The sequence below is a fragment of the Lycorma delicatula genome, chromosome 5, assembly GCF_047948215.1.
Source record: "Lycorma delicatula isolate Av1 chromosome 5, ASM4794821v1, whole genome shotgun sequence".
In the NCBI taxonomy this organism is placed as follows: Eukaryota; Metazoa; Arthropoda; class Insecta; order Hemiptera; family Fulgoridae; genus Lycorma; species Lycorma delicatula.
In genome coordinates, this window is record NC_134459.1 from 152,152,825 (window position 1) to 152,179,680 (window position 26,856).

Genomic DNA, 26,856 nt, shown 5'->3' on the forward strand with positions numbered 1-26,856 from the left:
ATGCGATGGCTGGCAGCACTTCTGGCAGGTCTTGCTGCTGCTGTATCAGCTCATCCATTAACAGAAGAAGAAGTTGACAATGAACAATCAAGGAAGGTACTAGGATCTAGGTAATAGAAACTTGTTAATCAATTACTGTATATTTTAACCTTACATTAAAGACAATACGCTATTAGCTCTCTGAAGATACCATTCAAATGAATTACTCAATCATCAATTAAACAGCACAGCAGGGTGTTATTAATTACCAATAGAAAGATAACAATAATAATAACAATAAAAAGTAGGAATAGAAATCATTTTAATATTATCATATTTTTATAGCTTTTATAACAAGCACATAACAAAAGAATTCAATCGATAAATATAAGTTAAATTCTAGGTTTTATTTTTTTTTTATAAATTTTAGTTTTAACATCTTCATACTATATCAACTTATGAAAGTTTTGGAGAGGTTATCTAGGCCAACAGTTCTATAATGTCCCCAGTTTTAATACCTACAGAAGCATTCAGTAATAAAATAATGATTGGTTATTATTAGTTTACTAATATTATAAATAGTAAAAGGCCAACAATCCAGATTTGATAGAAATTTCCTTCATTCAGATAAATCAAACTCTGAATTAAGCAGAAGTATATCTCAATTTTTATTTACAATAATGTTATAAACTTGTTTCTTCATTGGACTACTTAATTTTTAAAAAAATTATAATATTTTGTTCACTATCGCTTTAGTTTAATCTGGTTCATAGAACAAAAGTTGAATACTTAGAGAAATATAAACAGATTATTTTTAAAAAGTGCATAAGTATTCCTCTGCAATATTGTGTTAAAAGAAAAAACACTGTGTTCAGTAATTAAATTTTCACGGTGGAGTGGTAGTCTGCTTTTCATCAAGAAGTTCTGGGTTTGAGCCCTGGTCTGGCTAGGTATATCTCACATTACACATTACACATAGCATGAAATATACACTTCTATTATAACTGTTAATGGTTGTCCGCCTGTTGTTGTCGTAAAATAAATAAAATTGGGTAAATCATACTAACAAGGGACTTACTTAGTTTTATATCTTTATTTGTTATTTTAACATTGTTATAAATTTCATACAACTGGTTCATAAGTAATATGGATTAACTAAAAATCTTAACTATCAAAAACTAGATTTGAACTTCATACAACACAGAATTCACCACACCCTCCAAGAAAAAAATTTATATTGGATACAATAGTTTTTCAACGCAATACTTTCTCTGTATTGTGTAATGACTTGCTTTAATTAACCAGGGGCAGAGATAAGTGACGAGCAAGAATTATCGAAATCATGTACAAATGACACTGACATTGTTAAAGAATCTCTTATTAGTCTCTTAGCAGTACCTTACGTTTATTTGTCCCTAGAGAATTTAGGGCATTTCCCTATACATTCTACAGAGTGATTTTTTTAGTCCTATTACCCAAATGTTAATGTCTGGTCATTTTTTTCTAAGAAAGACAAATTTGTTTTGTGAAACGAAGTTGGTAGCGCTATTCAACCGGTATAGATACAGTAGTGTGAGTTGATTCTCATTGAGCTATGTAAACTTTTGTGCCGTTTCCAGTCATGTTACGAACAGAATGTCTTTTACCATAAAACAATGAGTTTTCATTCTTGAACAATATTTTGCTACAAAATTGTACGTGAGTGTAAAAGAATTATTTCAAATTAAATTTGTTGGTGTTCCTCCGCCAGAAAAAATGTCAATTTCTAGGCTAGCAAACCGATTTCGAGAGAAAGGTGGTGTTTGCAACAGAAAATGTAGTGGTCGACCAACTCGCTTGACAGATGACGTTTTAGAGAATGTGAAAACAAGATTGCTCAATTCTACATGGAAAAGTAAACGAAAACTTTCCATGCAAGTCGGTTTTTCATATTAGAGTGTTCAGAAAACTGCTAAAAAATTGAAATTGTATCCATACAGCGTGCGATTAGTCCAAGAGCTTCAGCCTCCAGATTTAAACAAGCGATTGCAATATTGCCGTTGGTTTATGTCTCTCGTAAATGATAACGGAATCAAATTTTTAAATACAGTGTTCTTTAGTGATGAAGCTTGGATCCACCTAGATGGTTATGTGAACAGTCAAAACTGTCAAATTTGGGTGGTTGAAAATCCTAACGCTTTACAAGATAAATCTTTGCATCCTGAAAAAATTGATGTGTGGTGTGGGATATCTCATCATCATATAGTCGGACCCATATTCTTCGAACAGACAGTAAATGGTAGAAGTATACAGGAATATTGGCGCCAATTTGTGTCCCTCCTGGAACCTCAAGAATGGTATTGCTGGTTTCAGCAAGATAGCGCTAAAAAATCACTCTGTAGAACAGCACAACTGTAACACGCTTAAAAATAATAATTAATTTTATTTAAATTTATTCATTTACAAGAAATTTTAAATATTTTGGTAACTTTTTATATCAAGAAAATTCAAAAAATTTAAAAATATTTTTTATTCTAGGTATCATATTCAGCTCTCTTAACTATTTCACAAACACAAACATGATAAACTGAGTTTTTTAACTTTTTTATTTTTTCCCCTCTTCTTTGAAGTTATTACCATTTGCTTGATAACAAAACAGATTATGTTTAGATTTCAAATCTTACTATGAATATAATTTAAAAATTAATCTCTTTAATTCACGATGAATAAAAATGTAAGTAATGTTACTCTAATAAAACATTTTTAGCATGCATTCTATACATTCATATTTAGCCCACTGTTTGAAATTCATGAGTTAGAAAATTTATAAAGCTTAGTAACACAAGTTACATATTTATGAAACTTTCAATTGAATATAATATTTATTATTTTTTTTACTTTTATAAATAAAATTCATGACTATGTTGTTATTTATATGTTTGTTAACAGTGTAGTAACTTCAGTCTCTGTGATAATGGATCATGGAAATGGAACCAAGACTTACATAGGAGATCCTAGTGATGGAGCTATTGGAAGTCCAGGTGATCTACTGTCACCAGATCGATATGAGTTTTATACATTCGATGAGAGCGGAGATCTAGTAAAAAGGTTAATGACTCTTGATCAAATTCAGGGACTGATAGCCGGAGGGGATTCAGATGGCATGGAAGGTGATGCTTCAGCACCTACCTACTACCACGAAGTGTTGCCAGATGTAGAACCTTCAGATTTACAAGGAGTACATAAAGTAGTCGCTAATGTACAAAATGTTTTAAAAAGTGAATTGGAAGCAAGTAAGAACAAATTACCAATGACAAAACCACTTGCTGTTCTAAGTGTACCTGATGCGGCATCATCATGGAGCATTTTGTTACCGGGTGTATTAGGTGGACCTTTAGAGGATAATAAAGCTCCAGAATCTGAACCTACGAATAGACAGCCTCCTTCAACCACCACTACATTTGAAGAGACTACACAAAGAGAAACAACAGCAAATCCTACAATTATCCATTACCTTCCGATACAGAACATACCAGCTCCCTCTAAAAAAAACTCAAGTGCAGCGACCTCAGCAACAACGTTAACCACAGGTATAACCACAATGATGTCTACCCTAGAACCAAGTACTATTACAGTTGGTAGTGACAGCAAATCTGATGTCACCGATATGATTGTCGATTCTTCGACAATACACACAACAGAACCTGTAGAATCTACTTCAACTTTTTCTTCATCTTCAGAGACAGTTCCAGTCATGGAAGAAATGGCTGCCTCGCTTTCAAGTGTTCTATCACAAGTAGTTGAAGATGTGAACATTTCAAGTACGTTAGAGTCTAACTACATTCCAGTGGCTTCAGCTTCTCAGAACTCTGTTACTCCTGAAGCTGAAAGCAGACCTCAAACAACCAAGGTTCCGTTCATCAGTACAACTCCACTGACTTTTACGACTTATTCCCAGCCATTTTTTGGAGAAAATAGGATTTCCACTGAAAATCCAGCATCCACGACTAATATCGTAACCAAAGATAAATTAACTCAAACAAAACAGACAACTGAAAATAGTATTTCTGAAAAGACTACATATCCTAGTACGGTGCCATCAACTTCAGGAAGGATTAATTTGACATCATTAGAATATAATAATGGAGCTGTGAGTGATTACCAAATGATATCTGAAGCACTGGCTGCTCAAGGTATATTAGAGAGTGCGTTGAATACAGAAACAAAGTCTTCAAGTGACCCGGTATTAACAACAGAATCAGCACAACAATATTCCACTGGTTCAACATCTGGAACGTTCCCTACTGAAACAGAAGGGACTGAAAAACAAATAACAAGTACACAAGGATCTATTATCACAGTGAAACCAATTTCTTCAATAAAACCAAAGCCAACAATTACAAAAACTTCTCCATCAGCTGCAAATGCATCAAAAACAACACCAACTACAGTTAAACCAAACAATATAAGAACCACAATGATAAAACCAACTAACGGCAATCAATCGAGCCGACCAAGTACTACTAAAGTTTCAGCGTCACCACCACCATCATCATCTAAACTTCAGGCAGCTTCCAGTAATAACAACATAGTAACTAATTCATTAATAACAACTGATCAACCGGAAATAAGTACAACTCTGGTTAATAGAAAAACAACACCTAAACCAATAATTACTGCTATTACTACTTCAGCTTTAAGAACAAAACCATTAAATAAAAAACCAGTAATTAAACCATCAACAAGTCCTGTAAGTTCAACTGCAACAATTCCAACAACAACATTAACTACAACAACACAATCTAAAATAAAACAAAATGAATCAACCACTCAGTCTGTCATAGAAAATGTAAAGGATAAAATAACAACGCAAAAGGAAAAATATGTTACAACTATTCCAACAACAGTAACAACTGCTGAATTAAAAGAAGAGGTAACGAAATTCGTTTCAACAGAAAATCCTTCAGGAAATACTGTTCAATCATCAACAGTTTCTTTAACATTACCAACAGAAGAAAAAATTGACCCTACAACTTTAAAATATAATAACAAAGTAAATAATAAAAATAACATAAAAAACCAAGAAAATTACTTGGCATTAGGTTCTAATAAAGAAAGTATTACAACCAGTCCAACAACTGAAAATATTATTGATTCAACAACTAATTTGAATTTAGAAAATGAAGGTGAACTTATACAAGAAGGTATTTCAGCTGTTACAAGTATATTACTTCAGGAAAATAATATGCCACCAGTTCCAGCACATAAATTTGGAGGAGGATTAAGTAGACAACCAGTTATGGGTGAATTAAAACATGCTTCACAAATTAATTCCGATGATACTGAATTGACAACGGAAAATAAAGAATCATATTTAACAACTATTGATAGTACAACAGAATTTCCAACAGGTACTACTGACGGAGTAATAAATGAAAATACCACTTCTGAAAAAGAATTAAAAAATAAACTGGATAAAAATACCTCTGATAATGAATCTACAACAGAATACCAGTCTACAACAGATTCAGAAACCACCACTTACATAGAAGAGTCATCTGAAAATGTAGATAATAAAAAGACTAGCAGCTTCAATGCAAGTGCTATAGAATTCACAACATCTGTTTATGAAGGTACAACTAATATCCAGAGTGAAAATGTTGATTCAGTAGAGAAGAAAACTGCTGATTATGAATTAGAAAATGGTGGTCAAAGTACACAACTAAAAGAAAGTAAATTGAGTCCTGAAACTAACACTAAAGATACAAGAGTAGGAGGAATAAACTCGATAAGCAATGAAAATAAATATAATAACAGTAATAATAAAAATAATATCAATAAAACAACAGCAACAAATAATACCAAAGAAGAAACTCATAAAGTTCAAAGTTTAAATTATGTTGGAAATACAACAAAATCACAAAATAAAAATAGTACTACAGTTGATTTAAATCAAAATGAAAATGAATCATCAATTAAAAATAGCACACAGAATAATGCAACAGTCAGTAGGCCTTCTTTGAAGAGACCTGGAGAATCATCATCTTCACCTGTTGAATTACACCCAGCACCACATGAAAGTCTTGGTCTAGAAGAGAGTACTTCACTTCTAGGTGATGATGTACGACGATTTGCTGACCTCTGTAATGAATTAGCATTCCGAATGTGGACATCAATAACTGGTAAAGGATCTATATCAGCTCGTAGCCTTGTTCTTTCTCCATTTGCAGTTACATCTCTTTTGGCAATGGTGTTTCTTGGTGCTAGAGGACCAACTTCAGGTCAAATGAATGATGTTTTAAGGCTAGATGATATGGTAACATTTAATCCACATCAAGTATTGCAGAATGTAACAGAATCTGTACTCAATTCTAAGAATTTTGGTGTTGCAACTGCGGCTTTTGTTCGAGAACTTTACAGCGACAAGGTAAACATAACCAAATAATATGTTATATCAATATTTTTAATAATTTATTTACTTTATAAAAAATTTGAACCTCAGTATAGTCAGTGTAGAATATGAAACTGTCCAAAAAAGATATGGTTTGTCCAAATCCCTAGGTATTTCTATGTAAAATTTTTTAAGACCTAATGCCTCATTCTTTCAATGATTCTCTAATTGTAATTTGATACTGATTCTAATCATTATTACTAAAAAATTGGTGAATATTAATGTGACTAAAAAAAATACAACCCCCTTTGCGTTCCATTCAACACATGGATAGGAATTATGGAAATTTATTTATTAAAATATCAAATTAAAATGTCAAAAAATTCATAAATAAGCATGACAAAGGACTGATTTAAAAGAAAATTAATCACTTATTTGTAAATAAAAGCAGAAATAAAATTTGTATATGCAACAAAAAGCATAAAAGTGGAAATATGTTTTCAGTTGATCTCTCCACAACCCTCGTGTCAATGGTTTTACACAAATCAACCCAACTGTTAATGGTAATCATCTTTAAAAGATTAACAAACATCTTTCTTCTGGTTAATCAAAGCAGGCTCAAATTTACCAGGTTGTAAAAATAATACGTACAAGCACTACACACAACCTTTCCATATCAATTAAAGGATAAAAAAAATTGCATTACAACTTAAAAAAGCCTTCATCCAAGTTTCATTTCTTAAGAGAAAAGTTCTATGCTGAACTCAGAAATTTTACTTAGGGTAGAAGTAATATTTTAAACACTCTGAATGAAAGTATAACCAGAAGCTCAACTTCATTTATCAATGTACATAGGTACTGAACCCCTACTGGTACAGTCCGTGTATATAATGCAGTACGCAACAAAAAGATAGATTACGCAGTTGTTCTATACTATCTACTAGTCTTTCTAGCTTTGTGAGGCATGTAAAGATCTGATGTACGAGAGATACAGCACACTTTTCATATAAGTGGCCTATACCTGTTAGAGTTACGATATTTAACACTTGTCTACTTGGATGCAGGCATCCAACATACAGAAAGAAAATGAATTAAACAGAAATATCAGAACTTAAATTTTAGAACTTGCTGTTAAGTATAATAGCCATAATGATTCTAGACCACCACATAATAAGTTGCTTCTAAACATATCACAGCTACCCTCAGAAGTAATATTCATTCAATAATATTACTTTAAAAGCTTACTAAGGAAAGAGAACAGCAAAGTGATTCCCAGTTCATAGATCCATACGTAGTTTTACATTAGTATGTCAAACCCATAGAAATGCCAGCAATGTTCAGGTGTTTACAGTAAGAACTGGCTGTATTATGAACATCATTACTTTTACAGAAAACAATTGATTGGTGTCTCTTGTACTTCAGAAGCTTCGTATCCACCACAACCGTTATAAATATTGGGAACAATAGTGTAAATCAGCAAGTTAATGTACTCCTTTCGCTCATGAAACTATGCTCTATATACAATGCTTCAAGACAGTAGGGGAACTGAGATATATTCTAAAATGAACAAGATCGTTAAATGAACCACATATGTGCCTATAAATTCACCTAACTACCAAAAACTTTATGAGTGCTGTACTTCGCTACTTATTTGTAAAGACTAAAATATATCTGGCGGCAATTTTAAAAACAAAAAGAAAAGCCCAATTTTAAATATAAAAAAAATTTAGTTTGTTTTCATATCAGTCCTTAATTTTGTATGCAATTTATAGCTGGGATATCAATTTTGTGGAACAGTAGAATGAGACACACAGCAATTAAACATGGCATAATTATAATACATTATTTGATTATGACCTTAACGTATAAAAACTAAAAACTTAATTTCAGAAATGTTTAATAATAAATTAAAAATTCTCTAATAAATATTGTGTTTGAAAGGTTAAAGGGAAAATCTTGGATTTCTACAAGGAACGTGCTCAGCAATATTACGATGGTCATGTAGAAGAAATTAACTTTGCAGGAATGGGAGATATCCTTAGGCGGAGAACAAATCTTTTAATTAAAAGACAAACTCTAGGAAGAGTTCCAGAGTATTTACGTGGTTCCAGTTTAAGTCTAAGACCACCATTAGCCGCATTTTCTGCCAACATATTCCAGGTAAACAGAATACAATGTATTTTATTTTGTATAATAAATTTACATTACTATTTTTTATATTATTTGTCTTAATGTGTCTAAAGTCATTATCAAAAATAAAATAACAACGTATGAAAGAATCTAAACAAGCAGGGCTGATATATTAAGATTTGAGATTAAAAACATTTTAATACAATCACATATTGCTTTAATTTCAACTTAGGCATTTCATTCTACCAAGAATCAAAAGCATTACCTTTTAAACCAAAGTTTAGTGATTAAAGTACTATTGCATAATGGCATGATCCAAAGTCCACTTGGTTTAACAGGTATTTCATAGGAAAATCAAAGGAGACTGGTGTAGTCATGATGTCAACCCCTACTGAAACCAAACAAGCCACTGAAACTTGTGATTTGGAATCACTTTGGAATCTGAAACAATGAATCACTAAAACAGTTTGGAATCTTGTGGTTGTAAGTTCAGTTAGTTGTTCATCTGAGTGCAAATATTGATCACATCTGGACCAAAATCTTCTGAACCAGTGGTATCACGGGACACTGTTAGCTGATAGCTTCCAATAACATAAAAATAATCTCAGAGCATTCTGTATTGTTCAGGTTGATGACAGCTTCAGAGGATCATATTGCTTAAGACAGCCAGTAAGTTATTCTATTAAACTCAGAGACAGCTTGCTCTATCCAGATAGTATCATATTTCAAAGTAATTTGCTAGAAGAGATCTCTTGTCTTGAGGCTCTAAAGAGCAGATTTAGGCTACAAAGCCATTTAAATAGGTGTTTCAAGCTTCAAGCTCCTGCAGTTCGTTTCTTATTAGCAGTAGGATTTTGCCTTGCACAGTGATTTTCTGAAACCAACAGAAGGAAGTAGGGCTCTGGCTGTATCCAAAAACTGCCGTGAATCTGGCATTAGGCTGATGATAATATGCTGCTCTTAGCCAAAGCCCAATGAATGCAGCAATAATTGATTCACTTCTTTGGGCAGGGATGCTGGGAGCTGCTGAATTTTCGGTTTGCAAATAGATTATATTAATGATTCCTGGTCAGTAATGATCGGTCACTGGTTGGCAGGCGATTATGGTATCACAATTAAGCTGAAAGAATCTAGTAAATTCTCTTAGAGTAAAGTATTGTTTGCTTGTCATTAGAGGAGGTCCTTCTATCAGTGTGCAGGCACCTGTTTGGGACTAATTCACTGATGTGGGAGTCCCATCCCTTTTAATTATATTAGATTAAATTTTATCATTTTAAAACCAAACTAAAATATTAATTAGTTTAAAAAAATTAATAAAAACTTTATATATTAGTTCCAGTTAATAGTATAACACTTGACTCATAAGAAAACTCATATTTATGGTAATTATTACGCAATAACTCTGTGATAACTGACAATATCCATGCTTCTAATGTACTAAAAAATCAAATATTATCAACTCTTTTAATCAGTAATATAAGATCTACAGTAATATAAGACATTTTATTGACATACTGTTAATCTGGCACTGCTGACTAGTTTGCACAGTACCGTGAGCCAAATGGAAATAATTCTGTGACTTGGATATTAAATTTCATCCTGTTGATTTTACAGACTGAAAATTGGTATAAAACTTAAGTACATATATTAGCCGAATCAAACTGTAGGGGAATTTATTTAACAGAAAGAAAGATAATTAGTGATGCAAAGTTAAGTGTCATGAAAATAAATAATGCTTTGATTATATGTAAAACAGTGAAATAAATCAGTTTAAAACACTTTAAGTCGGTAGCTTTGTAAAAAAATCTTGCACACAATAAAAATGTCAGTTTAAGCAACAGAAAATTTTCCTTCAGGAAATTGTGATTTACAAACCTTCATGATGTAACCATAGAAAAAGAAGGCAAGTGATCTTTTTTTTTCAATAACATAAACAAGAAAACTACCAAAATCAAAAAGTAATAAACTACCATTTATTTAATAATTTTATACCTTCAATTTATACAACATATCAATTTATAATAACTTTAAAACAAATTTAGAGCATCTGGATCCTTTCTACCAAGATACCTTTAATTGCTATCTACAAATGAAATAGAAAATTTTGAAATAACAGGATAAAATAAGGAACTTAAATTATTGCAATAATTCATGTATAAAAATAAGAAATAATAACAATAGAAAATTAGTATAATAAAGAAGAAAAGAAAGAAAAAAATTGAAATATGATGAACTATATTGTACAAACACGCTTGAAGATATTCGCTTCTATGAAATATATTTTAGCATCAGGGCGATGCAGAGTAGAAATTCTTGTTTTTCTGTTGGCAAAATAATTACTTAAACTCAAACTATAAATTTTAAGCTAACCACCCCTTGATTCAGACTTCTTTATTTATCATTTCAAATTATTATTCTAGCTTCACAGACTTTTGTAGTAGAAATTCTTCTACATTGTCTTTCACAACCAAGAAAAGCTACAGTCCAAGCTAAATAAATTTGCACCAGATATCCTAAAGAATTGATCAATCTCTGAAATTCTGCATTACTCGCTTACAAGACACACTACTTCCTTATGGCAGTCAGAGTTTAAGAAAAATTGTTCATAGTCTTGTTCAACCGCACTGTTGTTTCAACTGTGTATAGTTATCATCAAAGAAGTATAAAATAATCTTAAACTATTCCTAAAGAATGAATAAGTGAAAAAAAATTCAATGACTTCCAGAATTTGAATGTTTTTCAATTTCAGCCGTATCATCACAATGGTGCAATACGTTCAAATCAAGTAGAATACAGAGTTACGCTATAGTTATTCAAGGAACATTGATAAAAATCTATCATGAAATCATTCAAACAATGAAGATGTAAAAAAAACCTATTCAAAGTGAATTCAGTCAGCGAAAAGAAAAAAACAGACAAATGAAAATCAGCACTTTTTTGGCTGAGTATACTTTTTATTACTCTACATGCAAACCTGTGTTAAAGTAAGTTTGGTGTCATATTAAACCACTGTTGAGTTTAAATGAACGACTTTGATTTAAGAGGATAATCCACTCTCAATTCTCAAGATTTTATCTTTTATTTATTTATTTTAAGTTAAGAAATTCTTGGAAAACTTTTTAGTATATGGAAAAAAGTAATTTTTACAGCACATTTATAGCTGGTCAATATAAAAGTATTGAATAGAAGTATACTCAGGATAGATACTTCCACTCTGAGTATAAGTAACCCAAACCTTTTTTAGAACTGTAGCCTGAGTGGGCATCCACTATCTAAGGGAGACTGAGGCATTTATTTGGCAGGGTTTGTTTGTTTTTTAACTCTATAAGGATGGATCGTCTGCTTATTATCTTTTAGTTTCTAGAATCCATGATCTCTTTTTTGCAGGCAGCATTTTGTAGATTTTGGCTATACATTCTCTGGGTTCCTGCTAAGAACCTGTAGAATTCTTGTCCTTAATGTTTATATGGTTTAATGGGAGCAGTTTTGCTAATGGACTTAGCTGGAAATCTGTTCTTATCAGGTAGCTGTAAAAATATCCAAACTTAAGCTCTGGTGCTTAGTTAGGGTAAAAAATCCTGACCCCTTAATACACGTATCCATACGATATGAAATAATTTTTTCACAAGTTGTATGATTCTGATACTAAACTGATTTATTTATTGACAAGACAACCGGTTTATCGGTTGGCTTCTAATCATGGTCTCCGGTCGATCAAAGGTCTAGTATTTTTTCATCTGCAATTTCATTCACCTCATCTCGAGATATAACAAATACGTCTGGGGGTCATTATAAAAATAAATTGTATTCTGATTAACATGAGTATATCCATTTATTCTGTTAATACTTTTTTATGTTTACTGTTTTTCGTCTAATTTACCTCACCTCGTTAGAAGTTTACGTCTTCATTTTGTAAGAGTATTTTTATGTAGTAAAAAATGCAATTTGTCAATAAAAAAAAAAATGGCAAAAAGATGTGGGCCCTGCAACCAAACCTAAACTCGAAAATCCAGGATTTATTCTGGGGATATCCTTCCCTTGGACAGTATGGTTTTGTTTTGAGGAATTAGCCGCTACCTTGTTAATAAATGCGTAATATTTGCCAGCAGTGCTGCTGAAATTGTCATCAAATACATTACTCGGTTTTTAATTTTTTTAATAAAAAAAACGTTACTGTCATCGATTCATCTCACGATCAACGATTATTTCCTACTTCACACCCTATTTGATCACGTACTCCGAAATGTTTCAAGTGTATTAGAAACATCAGGTTGTCATATGACGCAATTTTCCGTCTTGTTCGGGAAGAATAAAATTGCTTTAAATAAATCTTCTAGTCATCAAATAAATCCGATGTTAAAAAATTGTGTAAAATAACTTCAATCTTTAAGAGGGTCGTCTTAAACGTACGTCATTATCCTCTTCTCGATAAATAAAATTTTTAATTATTTTACACAACTCTACAACCAATTACAAAGTCTACTTAAAAACTACTGATTATCAAGCCAGTAAAATATTAATTTAAGTATATTAAATTAAATAATCTGGACTAAGTCTTTAAATATCCATTAAACCTACTTCTTATCTAATTTACAACCTAAAGAAACACTTACGGTAGTTAGCCACGAATGAATGACTGACTGGACGTACTGTCCGTTCACTCATCTTTTCCTTTATTCAAAGTTACTTCTAGTTCCATTAATGACATATTGTACCGTTTTATTCCCGCCTGATTTATTGTATTTCAGTACGGTTACTTTACTCGGCAAAGCAAATCTGTTTGTAAATAACATTACGACTAAGTAGTTTATATGTATTATTTTAAAGTCGTGAACATGATTTCTTTTGAATCGCTAATAAGCCTATATTTTTGTATTATGTACGGTTAGATTACATTAAATTGTTATTAAACAGTTTTATTTTACTACCATGACCCAAAAACCCATGCGAAAAGCTAATTTGTATACGTAAAAATTTATTTAGGATTTACCGTAACAGTTAAAACATGGTTTTATATTAATTTTTATTTATTCGCTAATTCTACGGTATAATGTCATCAAACGAATTTTTTTTAATTTGAATTCAGAATAAGGAATTCGTTCACACAGTAATTACGAACCAGTTTCTTTTATAAATATCAATAAACTGAAAAAATACAATATGGATTATTTAAGAACCAACATCTTTTTGAAATGTTTTTTATTCGGAAAAAACATCTCGTAACAAATTTCTCCAAATACGTTGCACTCTTATCAGCACATAAAAAATAGTGACGGTTCAAACTGTTGCTAAATCCATAGAATAGTTTCATCACATTTTAATCAGTTAAGTAGATTCAACATGACAGCACCAAGCCGTCCCCGTATACTGTAAAATGCACAAAAAACGTTTTATATATTATTCTTATAAACCTAACATAATTTATAGCTGTTATATTTTAAATAAAGAAATAATCTGTAGATAGGAAAGATAGTTCTACAAAAACAAATTCACCTGTTCAATTTAAAAAAAATATATTATCTGGAAATGAATCTAATCATATAATTAATTAACCGCAGAAACTACATTGTGATATAAAAAATGTAGGATACGTCAATCCTAACCAAAATGGCAAACATTTAATATTTTTCACAGCTAGTTTTAAAAGTGGATTACAGTTCATCCCAAGCAGTATCTCATACCACAAAAACGCAATAGCGTGCAAAAATTAATCCGAACACCGATGTTATTTAATAAAAAGTAATTTTATTTATAAAATAAAATCATACCTGTACAATTTGTGATTAACTATCTAGTAATGAATATGTCCTTTATTCTTAATCACTCGATGTGGCATCGATTCAACAGTGTATTTCTTTGACTTTTTCAACATGAGACCAAACCGATATTACTGATTTAATGAGATGAACTTTTGTGGTACAATTCATTTTTAAAAAGCTAATTTTTGAGAAGCTAATAGTCATTGCGTCATACTGCTTAGAAAGAGAAACACGATCTTCGAACGCTTTCTTGAAGTTATGTCTATCCTTACATATTCAAGCCACACAGAACAAAAAATACAAAAATATGATTTTGTAAAAAAAATGAAATCAACATTCCACAAAACCCTATTTATAACATGAAAACTGATAAATAATCAAAGAACAATAACCTCACATTATACAGAAAACTTAACGAGTGTGATCGAGCAGTGTAGCCACAATATAGAAATAAACAAAAAAATTCTCTGTGTTCCGATTAATTGGCACGCTTCTACTGATCGTTTTGAGTTAGAAGCATTTACTAAATTTATTTTTTTAATGTTTCATTATCGAGTAATAATTTAAAAGGCAGCGTAGCCTAAAATCAGCTATGAAAAACATTAATCGGACCCCATTTTCGTTAGAATTGTCTTAGTCCCAATATATATATATATTTATTTATTTTAATAAATACGTTGTTTATATGTATTATTTTAAAGTCGTGACCATGATTCCTAAAAAATACGTATCGTAATACGTATAATTGTAAATACGTATATGTTGATCAGAAATAGTAGATAATTTCATGACGAACAGTTGAGCTTTTTTTAACAACTATCTTACAAAGAGCTGAACGAACATACTGATTAAAAAAAAAACTACTTTACTCCTTTTTTGAGTACTCAAAAAAAGCCTTAGTACTGTATAATCATGTTGCAAAATAGTGTGAATAATTTATTCATAATTAAAAAAAGAGTGAAAAGCCATGTTAAAAAAATAAAAAAACTGTTAATAAAAGCCGCTGGAAATTTTAAAATAGTTATTTGTTTTATTGCTGTTACCATACATTTTTGCTAGAAATCAAATAAAGTATTGATTCTCAAATTTTTTCACCCACCCACAATGAGAATCAAACATTTTCTAGCGCTCCCCAAAATTTGTAAACTTCCCATCTGTTAAAAATAATAATTGCAATTGCTGTTCCTAAAAACGGCAACTGCAATTATTGTTTTTAAACATGGCATATCCTATTTCTCAGTTGAAACTTACATTTTAAATGACAGCAATTAAAACGCACATCATAGGTACGTAATCATATTTGTAAGTATTTTTATTAAAACTGCTTTCAAAAAAATTACAATTTTATCTGTATAACAAAAATGATAGAATATGCTATCAATACTCCCTTTAATTTTTTGTGTAGTAAGTATTTAATTTTAGTTTGAAATATAAGGAAAACATAATTTTTACCTTTTTTTTAAATGTAGCCATCGCCTCCCTAGACTGCCTGAACGCCCCCAATTTTCTGTGGGCCTTCTAACGCCCCCCTTAAGGCTTCCAGCGCCCACAAGGGGGCGTAATCGCCCAATTTGGAAAAATATAGTTAAAAAAAGAGACAGACTTATAGGCCACATATTAAGGCACCCTGGAATAATCGCTTTAATATTGGAGGGAAAGGTAGAAGGAAAAAATTGTGTAGGCAGGCAACGTTTGTAATATGTAAAACTAATTGTTAGGGATGTAGGATGTACTGAAATGAAACGACTAGCACTAGATTGGGAGGAATCTTGGAGAGTCCAAATCTTGGAAATTAAACCAGTCAAATGACAACAACAAAAATTACATCAAGTAAAATTGTTTTTTTTTTTTTTTTTTTTTTTTTTTTTTTTTAATAATAAGTAACTTTTTCGGAGTAGTTTTCCAGAAAATAAAATTGTTTTTCAAAAATGTTTACCTTTCGTAAACCGAATATTTTGGGGTAGGGCCATAATATTTATGCAACAAAAAGTCGTTCTGATATCGAATAATTTAATATATTTTCGCTCATGAATGCCAACAACCATTTCTTATTTACTCAGAAACCTCTCAAAATGGAAACATTTGTCAAATTTAAAAAAAATTTAATTTTTAAACAATCATAATTCATTCTGTTACGTAGGCTGCGATATATGTGAGATATGCATTACGTAAGCTATTTATCTTGAAACAATTCTAATTGTTTAGTGTTCTTTTTTTAAATAGTTTAATTTGTGCAAATGAAATTTTAAAACGTAACTAAACTAAAAATGAAAATCATAACATCTTTTATTATTATTTTTTGTTTGTTTAAAGGGCGTACAAACTAGTCTAGTTACAAACATTATACGTTCAACTTAAATCTTTTATCAAATAAACAAAAATTCTTTAAAAAATAGAATCAACATAAATTTCTTCTTAGAGAAATAAATTTCAATACATAATAGGATAGTTATGCAATTCATTTTTGAAAACGCTTTCCGGCTACAAAATGTTTTCGATTTTTTTTTAGTGAATTAGTGAAATTTTAGTGAATTAGTTTGCAAGCCTCTCCTAATGGAGGGGCTTGCAAACTAATTCAAAGATAAGATCTATAAAATACAAAGCTGTAATTTTATAGGAAGCAAGGAAACTTTTTTCAAAAAAAAAAAACTAAAGACTAAGAGCTATCAAAAAATTAAGATGTTTATAATGTAAATGTAATAGTTAACTTGAAATATGGATTTAAATTAAAAATAATTATTTTAAATCTTTTAAAAATTAAAACTTATTTTTTGTTACCACAAATAACTGGAATGGGATGAGCAAAAAATTGTTATAATGCTGTGATGTGTGACCCATTTATATAGAAAAATAGTTGCAAAAAACTCCCATTTGCTTTTTTTCTGAAGCAAGACAGCTAAAAAAAAAAAAAAAAAACTGTCATTTTTTGGAAGGTTTTGATAATTTGTGACCTTGATAAAAAGCACTTCAACTTTTGTGAGAAAACCTTTTTGCTAAAGTGCCCCAGTAAGGATTTTAAATTTTATTTCTGCAAACACTTCAACCACTTTTTCCAGTTTTTGCAAAAATTTAATACTTTCTTTTCCCCCGAAGGTAGTAACTGTTTGAAGCCAATTTAGTACCTGTGCGGTTCGTAAAAAATTTTAAGAAAATCAGTCGACGGGTTCCAGAGTTATAAAACAAAGTACAGGGCTTGTTGTTGATAACCGCTCTTTCATAATAAAAAACCTTTTCCAAATTACATTCCAGAGTATTTATATTTAGCACAGTATACTAGTATTAAAAAAAATTATCTCCTTATGGTAAAAAAAAATTCTGCTTAAATTCTGTCCAAAGTTCATTACAATCATTAAACTAGAAAATTCGTGCAATCGGTTTCGCTAGAAACATTACAAAAAACAACTATAAAAGTATGTTACCAGAGCTGACCGTATTTAATTTAACTGATTATCAGGCAAAACTAAACAAAATAATGAAAGTGTAAGAAAATTAGTGTAGTTTTTTTTATAAACGCTGTCAATCAAGTAATGTGAGCTAATCGGTTGTTTTTTCGAAGAAAAAACAAAACATACATAATGCTTTTTCTTTAAATAATTTTTTACTTTTAAAGTATCTTTAAGAATTATAAACTGTACTTTTTCAATGTATAATAAAACGAAAAACATATAATCAAAGTAACATTACATTAAAAAGATCTCGTATATAGTGTTACACTGACAAATTTCACGTCTCACAAATTTTGTTCTACATGCAACAAATCCGGTTTTTTCCATTATTCAATTACTTTGCTTCGTTTACAACTAGATTTTTACAAATAATTGAAACTACTTGTTCAGTTCATGCGGGAAAAAAATATAAAATTAAAATAAATCTGATTATAAACTCAACAAAAATACTTAAGACAGATTTTCCATATTGGGAGAAGCATTTATAAAAATTAATTACTCCACGACAAAAAAATGAAATCAGTAATTTAAATGAAAATAACACAGGCAGTAAAATTAATATAGGCAGTTTCTTAAGAAATTTTAAGATCTTTCTTTCTAAACCGCTACAACATAAATGGCATATGGCACTTGTAAAACTAAGTTGAAACTTCGCTCAGGCTCGTTTCTTCTATTTCAAATGTTGGTGACTACTTTTTAAACTGAATTTTAAAATTCTGACAAAGAAATCAAATAAGATTATGATACCAAAATTTCATCTAACGCTTATGCGGACTACCGCGTAAAAACATGAATGCATTTACTCTTGATTAAATATAAGAGCTTAACCTAAAAAAAAGTTTACAAATAAATAATCTTTTACTATGATTTTTAATATCTAACGAATTTTCAATTTTTTAACTAAAACATTTTAAATATTGATAAAAACCTTTAAGCTAATACAATTAGTTTTATTAAAATACAAATTTATTCTGACCCCCGTTCCTACAGAGGAATATTAACATATTCGTATTGCAGCTGGAGGTTCCAGGTTTGAATCTCGGTTAGACAAGACATATCAACCGATGAAAATTTCGATACATTACTTTTATTAAGTTGGCGTATGATAGACATCCTGTAATAAAATTTTGTCCAATTCCATTTCAAAAAAAAAACTAGAAAAAATGGATGTTAAAAATCAAATGAAAAAAAGTCTTAATTCTCATTTCTAATCTCAAAAATGTAATAAATAAGGTTATAAGCAAATAAGAAAACGAATTTAAGCCACGTTTTAAAAACAAAAATGGTTGCTAATTATTTCAATATATAAACGAACTGATATCGAATTATCGACAAAAGAATGTACGATATGAACATTCTTCCATCGATTGAAAATTCTTCACAAATACTCCTGTCAAATTTGGTTTTACTTTTCTGGAAATTGTAGCAAAGATTATATTCTATAACAAAAAATAATAAAAAATCATTTTCCAATTTTTTTCGTTTTTTTTAACTCTGAGATCATTAAACATCGAGAAAGGCGGATAAATTCTGTTTGATATGCGCGCTCGCAATACACAGATATATATATATATATATATATATATATATTAATTTAACATTACCTTTGGTAAATGGAGTAATGGAGGTATGTATAAATATTGATTACAAAAACAACACTTATTTTTTATTGCTTGCTATTACAAATCTTCTGACAGGACATTTATTAACTCAGGCCTTCCTACAAAAAAAAAAAAAAGTTTTATATTTAAACGGTTAACAAGAAATACAAATTTCTTCATAAAAACTATACAGTTATTACGAAAACACAAAAAAATTTTATAACTATTATAAGGCGGTCAGCAATTACAGAAAGAGGAAATTGTTTTCTTTAACTACTTTTAATGACCAGAATTATTACAAGAACGAGATTACTTGCGCCTAATGATTATAGAAATCTTTTTAAATTGTCTTTTACTTAAAACAAATTATAAAACAAACATAACAGAAGTAATAGTAAATAATATTCGTAATTTTATTAATTAATTATAATTGCGTGGTGTAATTTCAACTGTTATTTGTTGTGGTGTGTTTGTTTCAAAATTATATACACATTAAGAAAAAACTGTGGGAAGGATCAAATACGAATCATAAGGCAAAGAATTATTTAACAAGCAGTTTTGTACTAATAATACTGTTGTCATAGCTATGCAACTAGCATAGCCGCAACGCGCCGTAGAAGACGCGGAAGTAACACGATATATGTTAACAGTTACTTCAACGCATTTTCCCACAATTCTATAATACTCCCCCCGTTTACCGTACCGTATCTATCAACGGCCAAGATTCGATTTAATCTTTTTTAAATTCTACCAGTATAAATTTTCAGACAGCAACTATTTTACTTTCTTACTATCTCTCTCTCTCTCACTCACACACATACACAGAGAGTGGAGATATTTAATGGCTTTTTAATGTATTACTGAAGTACAAATGTAGTAATTAATTTATTTATGCAACAAATAAGATTTACACAAATTATTACAACTAATATATAACATAATATGTAACATTTATACATCCTGAACTATCAAGATGATAAAGAATATCTTATCTTCTTTGAGACAAAGAAGACTACTGGGTACAGGTTTAATTGCATAAGAACTGTATATGGTAGATGTAATTACTTTCTGAACAAACGGGGTATGTCACCTAAGGCTGGATGTTGAGTGTGGTGAGCTACTTCGAAAGTTGAAAATCTAATTAAATACTGTTCGCAGTAAGTGTACAAGGGAGTTCCACAAGGTAAATATCGTGTTATTTCACCTGGAGTCATATGGCTGAAACAACTGGATGTCAGTTTGTAGCCACAATTGATTATGAATACATTGCTATAATAATTGTTTGAATGTTTAGTTTTAATATTTTGGACACAGCACATCTATGTACCGTACAATAAATCATCTTTTAAAGATTTTACCCTCAACATAACATCCTATAAATTATATAAAAACCAGGATATTCTAATTAATAGATGTTTGAGATTTAAAATTAACAAACAAACAAGTAAAGATTGTTATTTAAACTTGTACAGATCCATTTTGTCCATCCTGGACAAAATTTGGTTTATTTCATAACATTTCTGGAATGCTTCATATGATCAAAAAAGGCCGAAGCGAATTTTTAAAATCGATGCGAAAATATTTGACCTTAAGTTTTGGAGTATGACACCAGTTTAAACGAACGAAACAAACTCAGAAGAAAAATTAAAATTTAATAATGTATCAATAAAATTCTAAGTTACTGGTATTTAGGGTACATCTGGAGGTATCTCGTATAGTGGGTGTCCTACATTGATTGATTATACATCATTTTCACGCAGAATAGAATTCTGTTAGAAAAAATCAACATCTGATTTTCACAAATTCAAACTTATAACTCGGAAATGAATCCATTTATCAAGAAATGGCTTTCTACATTATTGTTTTTCTAGTAAGCTTTTATTTAAAAATCATCACACATTCACCTCCCTACTTAAATAAAAAGTCCATCCAAACTTTTTCCACCGAAAAAAGTTTGCTAAAAATTTAAAACAGACCGTAAAGTAGTAATTTTGTAACTAAATAGATCTGCACTTCTTTCTACCTCAAAAAGAATCCCTCGGTTTTGAAATATAAAGCAATTACCATACTATAATATAACTCTGTATACATCCGTAATATATATATTTGTTAAAATTCATTCATACAATAATTTCATATATAAATATAAAATCCCTAATTTTATAAACTAGACGCTGTAGACCAAATTTAGGCAATGCTAGATTCAGTTTCAATTTGAAAGATAACAATATTGTCGGCAATTAGTGGCTATCAACCGTAGCAAATGTTATCTCAAAAAAAAATTCTTTTTAATTCACGATACAGTAAAATAATTTTAAAAGCTACATATATACCTCTGTTGAATATTAAATACTATTTTTACAGACTGATTGTGAACAAGCATCAATTGAGGGAAGAGACGGTGAGATGTATTTCGTAGTAAGGCCATCAACTCGCCAACGTCGTCTAGTACCTGTACCAGCAGCTGTATGGAGAAGTGGCTTTCTAGCCGGATATGAGCCTGGTTTAGATGCAACTGCCGTGTGTCTTGGAGCAGATTCTATTGTCAGTACATTATTTGTACTTCCAGGACAGCAAGGCCAGGTAAAACTACTTTTTTAAAAACATCTTGTGGCATATAAATATAAGAATCCAGTATCTTATAACACTTAAATAAGTAAATTTATATCTAAGAATGGAGAAAAGTTCTGTGCCAACAATTTTCTGCATCTGTGTACATTCTCAAAACAACAAAAATTAATTTACATCAATAAACAAGCGACAAAACTGTCTAAAAACAATCTTTTTTTCAAACACGAGCAGAAAGAGGCAGACCACGTGAAAAACATGGAAGAAAAGAGCAGAAAATATGATGTTAACATTACTTTTTATTTTATATTTGTTTTATTATTTAATGAAAATTTTTTCTCTTCTATATCTTGATCGCCAATTCAAGCAATTGTAAAAATCTGGTACGAATGATATTCAGTAATATCATTAGAAATTGAGAAAAGCAGCAAAAAACTATTTTAATAACTAAAACCTTTAAAAGATTCACTGAAAAACAATGCCACTCTGGAAGGTACCATTTGCCTTCCTTTTTTAATTCATCTACTATGAATCTGTGAATACTGCCATGAATAGTAGTTATGAGTACAGTTTTTAACTAACATCAAAATTTAAAAAAAATATATATATAATAAAACTTCCTAAAAATTACACCACCATTTTAAAATAAGGTCCCACTTTTTTTCTTTTGTTCAGTAAAGTTTTTATCTAGTTTATTAGTTAAAAAGTAACCGAGATATTAGCAATAATATTTTAAAAGAAAATAATATTCTGAATACGCAAAATTTTTCAATAATTGTTCATTGATAACATAATATTTTGAATTTTTTTTGTAAATATCTTATCAAGGTTTTCCAATTAGTTATCTTGATTCTACCAGGCATATGCTGAAGGGTCCTCTTTTTATAGCATACCTACCAATCCTGATGGGAGTTTTTATCTACAAATAAGGAAATCAGAATATTTTTAATAATTAGTTTAATTCTTCATATCCAATATATCAATGAGACTTCATATTCCAATATCACATGATTACATAATCTGTAATGATTGTTCTTAGAACAATTATTATTAATTCAACAATTACTTTTTCAACCAAGTCAAAAGTAACCGAATAGATTTTTTCAACTGTATTAATATGTTTAATGTATCACTTCCAGATATCTCCCATGAGAAAATTAAAATTCATTAGTATTATTTTATCTATAAGATCAACTGAAAATATTCCTTTACCTAATCACATGTTTTACTTCAGTCCCACCCAGTTTTATGACAAAGTTTACACATGTAAAGAGATAATTAATTATATCATACAGTAATTCTTTTCTTTTAGATGATTGCAAATAATATAAGGTTTATCATTTTGTTTATTCTAAAGAAACAATTTATATTTTTTTATTTTGCAGTCACAAAGATTCCCTTTTTTTAGTAATCATTCTATCACTTCTTTTGCTGAATATTTCTTGGGATTTAAGACTGTAATAAACTTAATTGTGTCATAATACCTCCTACAGACATGATTTAACTGTATTATTAATAAACTGTAAGAATTGGACAGTAATATATATTTATTTTAAAAATAACTCATAAGTCATCACAGCAAGCTGAATGAAAAACCATTTAGTACTTAATAGGTTAAATAAAACGTGACAATTTATTGCATTAATTTAGTTTGACTTCACAACAATGTAGTGTAAAGAAGTGAATAATAGATACAACCAGGTTTTATTAATGATAAACTTAATATTAAATTAATGAATTCATTCACACAGATAGTTAATTTCATTAATTTACATTATTCTCACTTTTTTTTAATATATAATCCATTTCTTATATGACAATGATTAATAAATTTTATTTCAAAATTGTCTTCATTACTAAAAAAACATATCAGTCTCTTTTAAAATTTATTTCAGGTGTAGATAAGAGATATTGAGAAACACTCACAAAATATTATGGTAAACCATATGATAGTTGTTGAGAATTTACAATTATTTAAAAAAACTATGTTATTTTCTGTCCAACATTAATTTAACTAATATTTTGATTATTTTATTAACTAATAAATTTAAGTAAAAACTTTACAGAACAAAAAAACACAGGTATGACATTTTTTTTCATATAATTGTATCACTTTCAGAAGTTTTATGAAGATTTTTTTAATCTTGATTTAATTTTTAAAATTATAATATTTGCACCATACTTTTCTCACCTTCACAAGGGGTAGTCTTATCTTAAGGAACATAATATGTTGTTTTTAGTATAAATCCAGAAATAAATAAATAACTATATTAAATAATAAAAAACTGATTTAACACTTCCAACATCTAAAATCAGCATTAATCTAATTAGTTTGCAACACTACTTTATACTGGAATACAGTATTGCATCTATTTACTTGAAATGAAGGCAGTATAATTTTCTTTATGTATTTGCTTATATTTTTAAATATTTATTTAAAAATAAATATTTATTTATTTTTAAATAAATTTACAAATTTATTTTTAAATAAATTTTAAAACAAAATTTATTTAAAAAATCACAACAATAATTGCAGTATACAGTACCTCCCTCAGATGTTATGAACAGAAAAATACCAATGAACAAACTTAAATAATTGTTTCTATTTGTAACATCTAAGGTATTTTGTACCAAAACAACTGTCGTGATTTCTTAAATAAATTTCAAACGGAAATACTTCTTTTCTTAAGCCTGTTCAATATTAAAAAAATGAACTAAAATAATTTAAAAAATTTTTTTATAGGTTGCACCAGGTGATGGCTTAGCACGACTGGAACAAAGATTAATTGAAACTTCATACAGAAGAGGTGGTTGGTCACGTTTGCTACGTAGTTTATTAGTTCGTCCGGGGTTAGAATTGCAAGTACCTAGGTTTTCTCATCGTTCTGTATTAAATGTAACAGGAGCGTTGCAAAGAATGGGTTTAAAAGATTTATTTAATGCCGGGCGAGCCGATTTACGTGGATTAAATGGTTTTTCAAATGACCTTCATTTATCAGACATGGTACAAATAAATACATTTAGTACGTGTGCTGAAGATACAGTCGGTGCAAGACATCACACGGAAACATATCCGGTTTCACCACAGAGAATGGGAAGAGAAGATCCAGAACATTATCCTGTAGAATTTAACGATTATTCCAACATACCTCTCGCATTAAGACCGAGACAAGCACGACTGCCTGATAATCCAAGACTTCGTTTCGATAGACCATTTTTATACATGGTTCGACATAATCCAACAGGAATGATTTTACACATGGGAAGGTTCAATCCAAGATTGCTGCCTTGACTTAAGCAATTATTAACTAGATAAGATATCTTGCCACACTTATGTAGTATTTTAATCGCCGATCAACAAATTTCAAAATACTTGATCGGTGCTTGAAATAAGACAACCTGTGTATAAGAATAGTAAAATATGATAAATCTTTTCAAAACCTATAAATTAAGTGGAAAAAAAATTTAACTTTAAAAAGACTATTTGACATATTTAATAAATGTGTTTCTGAGAAAAATGTTTAAGTTATGTTGTATAAAAATATACAGGGGAAAAAATTAACTTTTTTCTAAACTTCTAATTGGATAGGTGAGGTATCAGTTTTAAATATTAATTTTGTATTCCAATCAACCTCATTGAACAAAGACAACCTCTCTGAGGATTAGTCACTCTTCCTCTCTCTTAGCCTTTACTTATTCTTTAATCCTTCTTCCTTGTACAAGGACCGTGAGAGTCAGGTCGACTGCTCTGGTTCTATCAATGGTATCTGCAGAGCCTTCTGGCAGCTGGCAAGGCAGCTTTCTTTATTAGGGCTTAGCCCTAAAATAAATTAACCTTGATTGCATCAGACCTACTGCTTATATTTCATGGAAAGAAGAATGTACAGTATATACAATATTAACAGTACAATTGGAATTTTTTTCTAGTAGATTGGTTAAGAATAGGTAAGAAGAATAAATACAGTAAGCATGCAGCTCTAACCCTATATTTAAACACTTGCTGAATGTCAAAATATTACACTTAAAAAAATTATAATTTGATGTAGAAATAAAATAAGAAATTGTTTATAAATAATGAAAATAGGGTACTTGCATATTAACGCCACTGCAGCTACAGTTTTATTTAAAAACAAAGTAGGCAATCGGATTTCGGTGGAAAATGAACAGTCTCTTTTTTAATTTAATAAATGGTTAACGCTCGCTTTGCTCGCTAACCTTGACTAATTAACACCATAATTTTTTGAGTATTTATTTAATGAATTCAGTAATTATTGCAATTATTTATTATTTAAATAATCAAAACACTCCTGTTAATTAGTCAAGGTTAGCGAGCTAAGCGAGCGTAGGTTAAGTTATATTTATAAAATAAATAAATATAAATAACCATTTATTAAAATTAATAAAGAGACTGTTTTGAATCTATGTTAAACTTTGTTTCTAAATAAAGCTGTAGCTGCGGTGGCGTTAATATGTAAGTACTGAAAATAGAAACCGTTTAAATCAAGTTACAATACGATACGAGTAAAAGTACACTAACAGTATAAGGCTGCTTCTCCATAATTTGAGAATCTAGTATCATACTTATATGTACTGTTATTTCAATTACAGTATTTCACCTACTCCTTAACAAAGTTAATTTTTTCCTCAGCACATTACACAAACTACTGTAAAATTTTATGGTAAGATATTTTTTTAATATTATTTTTCTGAACACTTCGGTTTATTTTTATCATAATCTGTTTTTGTATTAAAAATAGTATAAAATAAAAATATTTTTTTATAATTATAATTATTACTCTTCCAATTATTAAAGTATAATTTACTTTAATAAAGAACAGTATTACACATAATAAAACAATAAAAAATATTTAAAAATGAAAAAAAATACAAAACTAAAATAATATGGATAACAGTAAATAATGATTATAAATACTTACTCTATCAATATTTGAAAGCAAAAATCTCATGTGATGTACAAAATACACAAAACAAGAATCATACAC

At 29.7% G+C, this 26,856-nt stretch overlaps 2 protein-coding genes across 6 annotated transcripts in view; one reads left to right on the plus strand and one right to left on the minus strand.

Moving 5' to 3' along the window:
• LOC142325770 (uncharacterized) lies at positions 1 to 25,171 on the plus strand. Its single transcript, XM_075367802.1, has 7 exons — positions 1 to 110; positions 2,908 to 4,791; positions 5,089 to 5,369; positions 5,466 to 6,385; positions 8,291 to 8,509; positions 21,650 to 21,868; positions 24,597 to 25,171. Exons 1-7 carry the CDS (start codon positions 1 to 3, stop codon positions 25,143 to 25,145), a joined length of 4,182 nt encoding a protein of 1,393 aa, XP_075223917.1. The 3' UTR covers positions 25,146 to 25,171.
• Positions 1 to 26,856, minus strand: part of LOC142325497 (uncharacterized) — a 384,074-nt gene that overhangs the window by 350,246 nt on the left and 6,972 nt on the right. The gene's annotated exons all lie outside the window — the stretch shown is intronic.